This window comes from Coffea eugenioides, chromosome 3 (assembly GCF_003713205.1).
Source record: "Coffea eugenioides isolate CCC68of chromosome 3, Ceug_1.0, whole genome shotgun sequence".
Classification (NCBI taxonomy): domain Eukaryota; kingdom Viridiplantae; phylum Streptophyta; class Magnoliopsida; order Gentianales; family Rubiaceae; genus Coffea; species Coffea eugenioides.
Window position 1 is genome coordinate 26,191,745 of NC_040037.1, and position 13,709 is coordinate 26,205,453.

Consider the following 13,709-nt stretch of genomic DNA (forward strand, 5'->3'; position numbering starts at 1 on the left):
CCTATCTAGATTCATTTACAAGAAAAACCTGCTTATTGCCTAGTTGTGGAAAAATCTCCCGATGGCCGTCCCTGGTACAGCGATATCAAGGAATTTCTCAAAATGGGGTCCTATCCTCCAGGGGCCGATACGACTGGTAAGAGCTTCTTGCGAAGATTATCTTCCAAATTTTTCTTAAATGGAGAGGTGGTATACAAAAGGACGTCAGATTTGGGCCTTTGAGGTGTGTTGATTAATATGAAGCAGAATACCTGATGAAAGAAGTACATAGTGGTGTGTATGGATCACATATGAATGGCCATTTATTAGCAAAGAAGATTATGAGGACCGGATATTTTTGACTTACTATGGAGCATGATTGTGTAGTTTTTGTTAGGAAATGCATCAAATGTCAGTTGCATGGAGATGTTATGCACACTCCGCCTACAGAATTACACAGTATGCTGCTCCCTGGCCATGTTCAATGTGGGGTATGGATGTAATTGGAGCCATTGACGCTCCTGCTTCAAATGGGCATCGATTTATTTTGGTGGCAATTGAATACTTTACCAAATAGGTCGAAACTGAATCTTACAAGCATGTGACTAAGAAGGTGGTGACGGACTTTCTAAGGAAGCACATCATTTGTCGTTTTGGAGTACCAGAGACATTAATCACTGACAATGCCAAGAATCTCAACAATGATATGGTGGACAGATTGTGTGAGCAGTTCAAAATCAAGCATCGGAATTCTTCTATTTATAGATCACATATGAATGGAGCTGTGGAGGCCGCGAATAAGAACTTGAAGAAGATAATTTGAAAAATGATTGAAAGACACCGTGATTGGCACGAGAAGCTCCCTTATGCATTAATGGCATATAGAACTGCTATTCGGACCTCTACTGGAGCAACTCCCTACAACCTCATGTATGGAATGGAAGTAGTGTTGCCAGCTGAGGTCGAAATCCCTTCATTGCCCATTTTAATAGAGGCCAAACTGGATGAGGCTGATTGGATTAAACAACGTCATGAGCAGTTGTCTTTAATCGATGAGAAGAGGTTAAATGCCATTTGTCATGGCCAATGTTATCAAAAGAGGGTAGCCCGTGCTTACAATAAGAAGGTCAGACCACGGATATTCACAGAAGGAGATAAAGTGTTGAAACACATTTTGCCAGTGCAAGAGGAGGCTAAGGGAAAGTTTGCACCAAATTGGCAAGGCCCTTTTATTGTCCAGAAAGTTTTGCCCGGTGGAGCACTCGTTCTTGCAGAAATGGATGAGCAAGTGTTCCCCCAACCGATCAATTTAGATATGTGCAAGAAATTTTTCATATGATAAATGGAATTTTCCTTTTATGGTTAATGTAAAGAATGGAATGAAAGTCAGGCCTTCTTCTTTTCCCATTGAGACATTGTATCCCTAGTTATCCCTTTTGAACCTTCAGAATAAATCATTTCGTTTGGCAACCCCTGAGGATCGCAAACCCCACATTGGGGCAAATTCAATTTTTGAAGGAAAGCCAAAAGAAAAAGAAATGAACAAAAGAAAACCTCAGTTAAAAAAAAACTGGGGCAAATTGTGAACATTTCAAAAGATGAATGGAATGATGAAAAAAAGGAAAGAAAATGAAAAAAGAACCTCAGTTGAGAATAAACTGGGGCAATTTTAGTAGGGTTAATATGAAGATGCGACCTCAGATGATCTAACCACTTTTGAAATCCGCCTTCAAGCCTTAACTTTTCTTAGCACCCCACCAGACCCCATTACAAAAACCAAAAGTCCTGACTTCTGTTCTTTATATTGCCTTTTTAGGACAATTTCTAATCAAATGGCACATGATGTCAAATACACCTTCACTTATTTTGCAAGGGAAGGATTGTTATACTGATGCCATTATTTCGTAAAACACATTTCTGAATTAATATGGGCGGTAGACAAGATTTGTTCATTAGGTGAAAACCCACAAGGGCACCTTTGAAAAAAAAAAAGAAAAGAGAAGAAAGAAAAGAAAAAGAAAAAGAAAAAAGGGAAAAGAAAAGTGAAAAATGAAAAATGAGAAATGAAATAAAATGGGCGAGGGCAACCTTAGGGAAAACCCGAAAGGGCACTGAGGTAGGGTTTTATAAGGAAAAGTGAGCTTGGATCCGAAGAGCTGGTGACTTAGTTCATTGGAATTTCTCCTCAAATTGTGGTTATGTTGTCAAGCATTGAACTCCGGAAGGAAGATATCCAAAGTGTCGCGCCCCACTTTTTGAGTGTGTGAAAGTAGTGTGTGGAATATGTATGTGAATGTGTGTGAAAATGAAAATAAAAGGCCGTGGGACTTGAAAATGCGACAATTTGGCCAAACAGAGTTCAAACAGGGTTTTTTGCATGGAAAATGGAGTCGCCACTTGGTATAGAGTTAGGGTGTACCAAGTCACCCAAAAATGAATTTTTGAAAGAAAAGTAAACAAACCCTTTTCAAAGAAATTTTTTAGGTCTACGTAACCAAAGAGAGGGATCGGGGGTCACATTTGATAAGGGAGAAGGCAAAGGCAAAGCCTAAGGCACTCCCTTACCCTAGCCAAAGCTAGTTGCGTGACTTAGCCCCTCTTTTCCTAATTTCTTCTACCCAAAGTATGTGTTGCATGTTGGATATGACAAATGGATATGAAAAAAAATGCAATCCTAAATCTAAAATGTCTCGTATGAGGTTTTTGGTCCCAATCACATAAATTGTGATGGCTAATAAGGGAAATTCTCATAGAGGTCACGGGCAATGCAAATGAAGACTCAAGTATGAGTGTAAGCGTGCAAATGTAAGAAAAGTGCAAGTGTGCAAATGTAAGAAAAGTGCAAGTGTGCAAATGTAAGAAAAGTGCATGTGTGCCAATTGAGAAAATAAAGGTGTTTGTGTGCTAGTGGATGAAAATATAATGGTAGATACATATTAGTGCAATTGGGTGCGATTTGTGAGGTAGAAAATAAATGATAAAAGAAGAAAAATGTGCAAACATGGCATGTGGATTGAGAAAAATATAAGTTGTGAGAAAATCTGGATAAAAAAGTGAGGAAGTGATATGATAAAAATGAGAGTGCATGAACCTAGAGGAATGCATCAAGTCGGGTACGGGAATGACTCCTAACTTCACGACTTCGATTTTCCCTTTGATTAGAAGGAAGAACTAGCGTGCTAAGGCTATTTTGTAGCCACACTCGCTCGTTTCCCTTATCGAAAGGGGACTCTCGAGCAAATGTACCCTATAACTAGCATGAGGATGCAAAAACCTAAAATGAAGGGTAAAGGATTGGAGGATCATGCCAAATGCTAGAAAAAACTAAGAAAAATGCATGAAATGTAGTGAAACATGCAAGTATGAACTAGCGAGGGTGTGACAGTCCCACCTTCCCCTAAGGTGAACCAAAGAGGTTAGCGGACAGCCTGCCCAGCTCTCGCCAGGACTAACGGTACAGTATAGAGAGATCTATTGCGTTCCGGAACTTATAAATGCGCGTAAACAAGGCAAAAGGGCAAAATAACCCAAAATAAAAAAAAAATGAAATCCGGAGTCGGTCATGAATAGTAACCGACCCGTCAGAACCCAACCAAATATCAAGTAAACATTCACATATGGAACTTGAGCAATTACAACCCAAAGTAGCATACAAAAGTTGTCAAAAGTGAATATATACACGGTTTGCCAAATTGAAAGTGAAAACGGCCCTAAAGATACATTTAGGGTTTCACTTCATATACAATACAAAAAAAATATACATTTAGTTCATTCGGCAACCATCTATCAAGATTCATTCCAAAAAGAGTCATATTCCTGTAAAGAAAACAAAAGGAACGGTGTGAGCTAATTGCCCAGTGAGATACTATCACTTACGTAAACCAAGTGCATATAAGCATCAAGCTTTCAATCAATATAATAAAAATAAGCAAAGGCACACGTCAAATATGGTGATAAAAGGATACAGATGGCTCTCAAGAGCCTTTTCCTCGTTTGCATTTCTTGATCGAACGTCATTGACTCTCCGTCAATATTCAACAATAACCAACCGTAGACTCCACTTTACTTCCATTCCTTCCACCTAACATTCCCCAATTGGGCCCGAAATCCAAACACGTGCATTATGGTATTACTCGAGTAAACCGGAATCGAGAGTCTATCATACTACAAGATTCCATATAACATTGCCCCAAGGCACATTAATTGGCACGACCAAGCCCTCGCCGGCTCGATTCAATCAATTACCAATGGGGTTGAGCTCATTGATAACATTTGAAGTCGTTGGAGACTCGTCCAAACGACACCAAGTCATGTATTTCATTTCATATAACATTTCATATAACATTCCAATAACTTTTCAATAACATGCGAAACAATAAGTGAGAGTGATAAAGTACACTCTCACTTCAATCAATTCACATTCAACATCTCAAGTTCAAATATCAAAGTCATATAATAGCACACAAGTGAGTAGTACACTCACCACGCTAGCAAATGTGGTTTCATGCACTTCCGTCAAAAGAACGTTGTGCACCACCGTCACGTCCTAAAACATGCAAACAAATACAATGAGACTCGATAATGAGTCATAAACCAAGGCCAAACATGACCTCAATAGGGTTCCATAAGCATATACAAACATTAGAGGAAACCAGAAATTTCGGAAATGCAATTAGCTTTGGCCCTGAAAAAAACAGTTTTTGTCCTCATTTTACAGTAATGGCACCAATTTCACTACGATTATCGGATGAGGGTGCAAGACCCACCATTTCGAAGATAAAAGACAGGGCTACAACATCATAGAAGGTCACTCAACCCAGTTTTGAGTGCAAACAGGTAAAAAATGCAAGATACGACATCAAAAATGTAAAACAGATTCACCAAAACGTATTCTAGTGGAAACATCATAACTCAGGCTCTCCATGTCCAAATCCAGAAATTCCAAAACCAGATGAAAGCTAAGAAACAGGGATAAATTTCATCATAAGGCCTCAACAACCAATTCGGAAGCAATTCCAGCCAAAACAACCAATTACAGGCGCAGTTCTTACATTCGGGTAAAACCAGAACAGCAATAGTAATTTCGACTTATCTCATTCTACACTACTCCGATTGACCTGAAATTTTGTAGGCACCTCTAAAATGTCATTCCCTACAACTTTCATGTTTTGAGCTAAGGCCAATTCGGACTCTATATAGGACCTAAAAATTCGGACAGAATGCTCCCTTAAGAACCCTAGGTTTTTCAATTTTCTTCCAAAACAGAAATTGGTTGCAATTAATCACTTTTTCCACCTCCTAGAGTCAATATAGACCATTTCCAATCATCATAGATAGCCACACAATCATGCTTATATTAAAACAGAAAAATCCCCAAAAATAATAAAACTTCATCATTTCAACCACAAATCAAGAAATAACCCTTAAATTTGCATCTCATACAACCACTAAGCATGATTTAAGCATCAATTAAAGGAGGAGGGTGGTTCTTCACAACTTACCTTTAAAACAAGAGAGAGAGAGAGAGAGCTATTGGTCACCTTAACTTTCCAAACAACTTCACCAATCACCTCAAAATCACTAAGTGGAGGAGTTTTATGGAGCAATTACAAATTTAACCGGTTGAAGTTGGAGATTGAGCAAGGTTGGAGACCAAAATTGTGGAGAGTTTTCTTTCCTTTGTGCTTGAAAGGAGTCGGCCAAGAAGAAGAGAAAATGGTGAATTTTTTGGTTAGTTTTTGATTTATTTGGTCAATGGTAAGAAAAGGAATAGTGGTCTTACTTCAAGACCAATCCAATGGTGACACTTGTCACCTTTTATTAACTATCTACCTAACTTGTCTCTCTCATATCAATCCAAATTGCAACCTCTACTTATCTCTTAACACCCGGTAAATTAACTCCAGTATTCAAAACTTAATCTAGTTGGCCGAATTTTTCCGAACTTTTCGCACCAGTGGGTCCCACGTCCGGTATACGCTCTTAATTCCTCAAAATCCATTCGATACTAGAAAAATCATCTAAAAATTATATCTGCTCCTTAAAATTATCTAGAAATTTTTCTAATCACGAAAATGCAGAAAACAAGCCATAAAAATACGAGAAACCTAGAAAATGAAAATTACGGGTTCTCACAGAGGGAAATCCCTAAGGGTCTAGCGTTGGACTAGCCCATATCTATGAATTCCCACTAGCGTTGGACTAGTGAAAAACGGGACAATGAGCCACAACTAGCGTTGGACTAGTGTGGTGACGTGCATTCATCCATTACATTCATCTATGACTATAGAAAGCAAGTAGACATGCCAATCACCTATAAATACGTAGCACATAACACTTAGCATGCTCGACTAAATGCAAGAGCCTAATAAAGCAAATTAACACGTAGCACATAAGCACGCAAATCATACTAATGAACCTATTACATTGGCTAACTAAAACAAATTGGGGAGGGGAAAAAATGAATAAAAATGCTCTCCAAGCCCTATCTATTACAAGCCAAGAGGTGTACACATACCCCATAAATAAATAAAAGAATGACTTAATAAAAGCAAAAGTAAATGAAATAAATGAAAGGAATTAAGGAATTAAGGAAACGCAAGGAAAGCAAAGTAGACATGCAATTCTCACTTAGCACGTTGGATCACATAGGGGAGAGACAAAAAAGATAAAAGAAGTTATACCTCCCTTGAGTTGATGAGCTAGTGGGATGAAATTACTTATTTATCCTCAAAAAATAAAGAAAAGGTCAAGGCACCAATTTAATTTGAAACAATTAAAGAAAATATGCAAATGCAAACTCTCTTGATCATGAAGCTCTTAAAATCATGAATTAAGTGCAATTTAAACAAAGCATGGTAGTTAATTGAAGCAAACAAGCAATGACAAGTTGTAAAATTAGAGCTGCCAAGGACCAAATTGAGGAAATCATTCAATTGGTTGGGTCATGGTAGAACAAAGGGAGACTTGGGGGGTTAAAGTGCAATTGTTTTGGAACTTTTCCATGCAAAACTTCATGCAGAATTACGAAACATTTTCTGTAAAACAAGAAGCATTCCTAATGCTAGCTTTCTGCAATTTTCAGCTAAGTTAGCTACGCTTGTGATGTTCATCAGATGCAAACTTTCATTCAAACACGGACAGCTTCTCAACCACACAGCAAAGGCATGATATTGAGCAATCAAAATCACAGAAATTGAACATTCAAGCAAGCAAATCTTCTGTAAAAAAATTGTGCAACCTTCCGGGTTTAGTTCAAAAAAGAAAGAAAGGTTTCCTGCTGCAATTTTGTTGCTTAGCTACCTCGCGTGGCAGATTTTCACAAGCATCTCAACCCACAATCCTAACTTTAAGTTCTTATCAAGCTCGTCATGCATGCCATGGGATGGCAGAACCAGAAATGATGAATACTTTTCGCGCAACCCAGAATTCAAACCAAGCTTTCTACTAAAAAGGATTCGGCAGCTCCATGATGCAGTGAAGTATAAAATAGCAAAAGAAAAGGTAAGCTCGCAACGCTTATGTTCACAGCATACTAACTGAAGATTAAGGAAATCATAAGCTTCAAACATGACGAAACTTGAAGCAGCAAAAAGGGAAAAAAACTGCTCAGGCTGCTGCAATCAGCCGAAAGTTTTTACTCATTTACAAAGCACTGTCTATGTTATAACTTGCTATTGTACTACCCTTTGCTGCAATAAATTGCGGCAAACATACGCAATAGCATTACCTTCCAGCAGCCAACAGACCCAAGAAGAAATCTAGCTAAACAAGCTTCAGTCACCCACAAAAGCGAATATCCAACATCGCTCTACAACTTCAGACACGTTGCAGCAGCCGTTCATGCACGGATGCAATCAAACTATGACTTAAGCTAGCCTCATGGATTCATCAGGAAAAACTTATAGAAAGACTCTCAAACATCTCATCAGGATGCCATACTAAGCATGTAAAAACAAAGTAAAACCTGAGTTAGAGGAAAAGCTAGCAAAAACTAGATTTGTTCATGAAACCTTACAAAATTCTGATTTTTATATCCGCGGCCTATCAGATCAACAAACAACTTGGAGCAAACTCTTCACCGAACATTAACCATCAGATTTTATATCCTCAAGACAAGATTAAACAACAGATTTTTCGACAAAACTCAAACCATTCGACCGCCACAGGAATCAAAACAGCAAAGTATGTTCATAAACAAAACACAGCAAGATCTTTGGCATACTTCGATAAGGTCTAAGCTCAAACGAGAAACAGAAGGCCAAAGAGGTTACCTTTGACGTCTTGCGGAGTCTACTGGACAGGGGATTGGTTGACAAGATTGCGTCAGGATGCAGGTTTCGAAGTAGCAAATTTCTGGTGAAGATCGTCAAAGGGTTCTTCTGTCGCCTTTGTTCTGGCCGCCACTTCCTTTCTCTCCTTGCCGAAGTTTTCTGCCAAGTTTTCCCAGGTTCCCTCTTCCTTGTTCGGCTGCAAAATTTTCTCTCGGTCGAAGAATTCTCAGCTCTTACCTCTCTCGCTGTTTTTCTTTCCCTCCGCCGCCAAGGAACTCTCCTACCCCTTTCGCTCAACTCAGCCGCTCACCTCCACCTCTCTCTGGTTTCTGTTTTCAATCCCCCACAGCCGCCAACTCTACTCAGCTCTCCCCCCGGTTGTTTTCACTCTTTCTTCACAGAGCTCTCCGCTGCCAACTCTCGCTCTTTCTATCTTATTTCTTTCTCAGCCATCCCCAAAGCCCCAACCTCTCCAGCCGTCAAGTCAAAACTCCTCTTTCTCTGCTTTTTTCTTTTCCTTTTATATGGGGAATCATACCCCTAAACCCTCACCTCAAAGGTGAGGATGAAAGGTTGATTCCCATATAAAAAAGGGATTGATCGGATGGTGGCGGCATTATCTATCATTATTTCTTTTCTTACAGGTCCAATAGCATTATACTGGGGCAATTTTTAGAAGAAATCGTTTGTCTCTCTTTTCAAAATTCTACAAAAAAGTTTTGCACAAATTTTTCAAGTGAAAGCAGGCTCGGGTATTCATCCCACTGACCAAATAAATGCAGGCTCGGGTATCCATCCCAGTGACCAAGTGAAGGCAGGCTCGGGTTTTCATCACACTGACCCAAGTGAAGGCAGGCTCGGGTATTCATCCCACTAACCAAGTGAAGGCAGGTTCGGGTATTCATCCCGCAGGCTCGGGTATTCATCTCACTGACCAAGTGAAGGCAGGTTCGGGTATCCATCCCACTGACCAAGTGGGTCAGTGAAGGTAGGCTCGGGTATCCATCCCACTGACAAAGTGAAGGCAGGCTCGGGTATTCATCCCATTGACCAAATACCGCAGGCTCGGGTTTTCATCCCGCTGACCTTATATTCCAACTCACGACAGAATAACTGTAGGTAAGTATTTAGTGTCTACGTCTTTGTCTCGAGTTCCTTCGAAACTCAGACAAAGAGGGGCAAACTGTAGACACCAAAATTTCAATTTTAAACTTTATTTATTTAATTAATTTAATTTTAGTTTTATTTGTTTATTTAATTCAATTTTATTATTATTTATTCTTGTTTTTATGTTTATTATTTTATTCTAATTGATTTAAGGTTACAAATAGTAATTCATATTTATTTTTATTTTTATTTTGGTACATTAAGATTCATCATTTTCTTTTCATTTTAAAGCATTTTTACACTAAGTTTTAGAAAAAGAAAATCCTTAATAAAGATCCATTTTATCATTTTCAAATTCAATTTTGCTAAGTGAAAAGGCATTTTGCAAGGAAATTTAAAATTAACATTTATTTATCCTAAATTGATTTTTGAAACAAACAAAAAGAGAAAAGCAGAAAAGGAAAGAAAACAAAAATCAAAATCGGTTTTGCAAAAAATAAATAAATAAATTCCACGTGTGCTTGCAATGCACGCGCGTCTTCCTCTTCAGCTGGTACAAAGAACCAGCAATGGAGCAGTACAGATTGCAGCTGGATTTTGCTCCTATTTCCACTCAATTTTGTTGCATTTTCCCTTTCCATTTAAGCCCCTTAGTACATGGGACAGATCATTCTCCAATTCTTATCTCAAATCTACCATCTAGAGGCTCCTAATAATCCCCAAGAAACCCATCTTTCATCTACACCATTGCTGTGAGGGTTTAGGGATCTTAGTTTACTATAAAAGGAAGAAACGCAGCCAAGGAGGGAGGAGAACAGAGAGAGGGCGGCGGAAAAGGAAAGAAAAGGGAGAAAAACAGAGAAAAAAAGGGAAAAAGAGAGAGACGAGAGCAGAAAAAATCTGGAAAAATCGAGCTCGGGTTGAACATTTGTCCCTCTTTCCGACAAAAATCCGATCTTTTCTTGAGTCTTTTAGGATTTTTCTATGAATCTGCATCACCTACGTTCATCATTAAACAACTTTTATTCAGAAATTCTTTGGGAAAAACGATTGAAAGTCTCTTGAATCTGGGCCAAAAGTCAGCACTGCATCAATCTTGAAGTGGGTTTCTAGAAGTTTCAACTCCATTTTTTAGCTCTCAGATTCGTCTTCCTTCGGAGTTTACTGCCTTTTCTCATCAAAGGTAACTTCTTTTGTTTCCTTTCTTGCTGTAGAAGCTTAAATCCGTCAAATCTGGTTGCATCTGTGCTTGTTTTGTTCCCTTTTGATTTTTTTTTTTAGTTTAGATTTTTGGGTATAATCTTGTGTTGAAACTTGGAGTATTGAGTTCGAATGATAGAGCTGTATAATTTTCTTGTTTTGGCTCGGAAGTCTTGATGTTTCGTTCAGACGTTTGGCCTGCATTTGAGAACCCAGAAATGGTGGATGGAATGTTGCAGAAGAAGAAAGCTTCTTCGAAGCATTGCATTTTTAAAAAATTACACTTTGACCCCTCAATTTTTTGTTAATTATACTTTGCCCGAAAACTTCTACAATCGAATTGTTTCTGCCCTTATTAAATTCCAATCCTCTTTTTCACATTTTAAATACATTTTTAAGCAGATTATTTCTGGGATTTAGAGTATAATCAATCTTGAATAAATTTTAGTAGATCTTTATCTAGGATTGAGATTTGTTTGGTTGGGTTGTGGTATAAGAATTTGGTCTATTTTGCTTGGGTTTTAGGAGTAGGCTTTAGTTTTTTCTTTTTGGGTTTTGACATGGATTGAAGGGCAAAAGCCCATACATTTTAGTTGGATTTTTACTAGGCCGAAAGTTGGGCTAACCCGTCTCTTTAATGTCGGGTTTTCGATGGACCAGATGGATCTTGGCCCAGAGAATAAGAAAAGTGGCCCAATGGCCTGTTTTATCAACAAAGTCTGATACGGAATTGTAAATCAGTCCCTAGATTTTTCATTAATTATAGTATGACCCTAAAAACTTTAGATTTATTTCGATTAGGTCCTTACTTTAATTACAAATAAGTCCCTGAACTTTAGGCCAGAGAGGAGGCTCGGCTTCTGCAGCATGCGGACCTTGCGGGTATTGCGGAAAGTCAAACCACTCGGAGGACAATTGCTGGAAGAAGGAGGGAAAATGTTTGCGCAGTGGACATGCAAACCATCAGCTCGCTACTTGTCCAGTCCTATCACGAGATGGAAAGGGGAGTCAGCAATCGACGAGGCCTAAATCCGAACCCGCCATGGTGGAAGGGACCAAACCTAAGGTAGCGGCTCGAGTGTATTCACTGGAGCAACGACAGGTCCCCGATTTTTCTGAAATTGAGGAAGGTACGATTTCGGTATTTCACCGATTTACGAAAATCTTAGTAGATCCCGGTGTTACTCATTCCTTTGTCAACCCCAATTTTATGTACCGAATAGATACAAAACCTGCTCGTCTACCCTACGACCTGAAAGTAGTACTCCTATGGGGAAACATTGTTTGAGCACTGGTATGGTTTGTAAGGATTGCCGCGTTTGGGTAGGAGAGAAGGTTTGGGGTGTGTGTTGACGCAAAACCAGAATGTGAAATCTTTTGCCTCTAAGAAATTGAAACCCCACGAACAAAACTATCCAACCCACGATCTGGAGTTAGTCGCAGTTGTTTTCGCTCGGGAAAAGTGGAGAAATCATGGGATAGAAGAGGCTACCTGGGAGGTGGAAAAGGAATACCCTGAACTGTTTGTGAATCAAGGTGTGAAATTTCGAGGACGAAATTCTTCTAAGGGGGAGAGAATGTGAGAACCCGAAAATTTCTTTATTTCTAGGCTTTATTTTATTTATTTGCACGCTTTTTATGCATTTTCTTTATTAGGAAAAGTTTCTAAATAATTTTTATGAGTAAATATAGTTTTTAGATGATTTTTCTAGTATCGGTCAGTTTTTGAGAAATTAAGAACGTATATCGGACGTGGGACCCGCTAGTGCGAAAAGTTCGGTAAAATTCGGCCAATTGGGTTAAGTTTTGTATACAGGGTTTAATTTACTAGGTGCGAAGAGATAATTAAAAGTTGTTATATGCATGAGAGTGGAGAGACAAAAGGATAACCATGTATTAATTAAAGTGACAAGTGTCACTTGGAGAGCTAGTCTTACTTTTTTACCACTATTTATACTTTACCAAATAAATCAAAAATTGACCCAAAAATCATCCAAAAATTTGCAAGCTTTGGCCGGCCCTCTCCATGGCAAAAGAAAGGAAAACTCTTCAATTTCTTCCTTCTATTTCTTGCTCAATCTCTCAAAATAACCGTTAGAATCTTGTTTTACTCCATAAAAACCCTTAAGTGAGTGGTTGTGAGGTGATTAGGGAAGTGGTTTGGAAGCTTAAGGTGCTAAGTTGCTCCTCTTCTTGAGTTGTTAAGGTGAGTAGCTAAGGGACCTTTATTTCTTCTCAATAATGTTTAATTAGTGACTTATGTGAGTTAAAGAGATGAAATTCGGTGTTATTTTGTGATTTTTGGTTGAATTGGTGAAGTTTTACATTTATTCATGATTTTTCTGTTTTAATATGATTACCATTGTGTGGCCTTGTATGATGGTTGGAAATGATCTAGAATAGAGCTAGAATGCGTAAATTGTGGTTGTTCCGGAAAATTTCCGCATTTGCCGGAAAATTTCAGAAGTTAGGGTTTCAATTCAACCATTCTGCCTGGTACTGTTCCACATCGTTAGAGGCTGAATTAGCCTTGGGTTAAAACATGAAAGTTGTAGGGAATGACATTTTATAGATGCCTACAAAATTTCAGGTCAATCGGAGCAACGTAGCTTGTGAAACGACTGTAATACCCCTGCAGCCCTGTTTCTGTCCGAACTTGGTAATCAGCTTTGGTAATTGGTTAATTTGATTGGGAATGCTTCTGATTTGGTTGTTGATGTCTTCTTAAGAATTGTAACCTGGTGTCTTAGCTTTCGTATGGCTTTGGAATCACTTGATTTGGACTTAGGTAGCCTGACTTATGATGTTTGAACCAGAATGCGGTTTGTTAACCTGTTTTTGCGGTTCTGGTTTAGTATATTGAATTTTTGACCTGGTTTCACTATGAAACTGGACTGAGTAGCCTTCTTCAACATTGTAGCCCTACCTCTTAGCTTCGAAACGGTGTGTATTGCACCTCCATCCGATAATCGTAGTGCCAATGGTGCCAAAACCGTAAAATGATGTCAAAAATTATTTTTATTGTTTAGAGCTTAATTCCATTTCCGGATTTCCCTGGTTTACTCTAGTGCTTATACATTCTTATGGAGCCCTATTTTGGTAGTATGTGGAATTGGTTTATGACTTGTAATCGAGTCTTATTGTGCTTAT

At 38.6% G+C, this 13,709-nt stretch overlaps 1 protein-coding gene across 1 annotated transcript; it reads left to right on the plus strand.

The window, feature by feature from the left end:
- Positions 1-805: 805 nt before the first annotated feature.
- LOC113766357 lies at positions 806-1,318 on the plus strand. The gene has a single exon (XM_027310557.1). The coding sequence runs from the start codon at positions 806-808 to the stop codon at positions 1,316-1,318; it is 513 nt and encodes a 170-aa protein (XP_027166358.1).
- Positions 1,319-13,709: the final 12,391 nt, after the last annotated feature.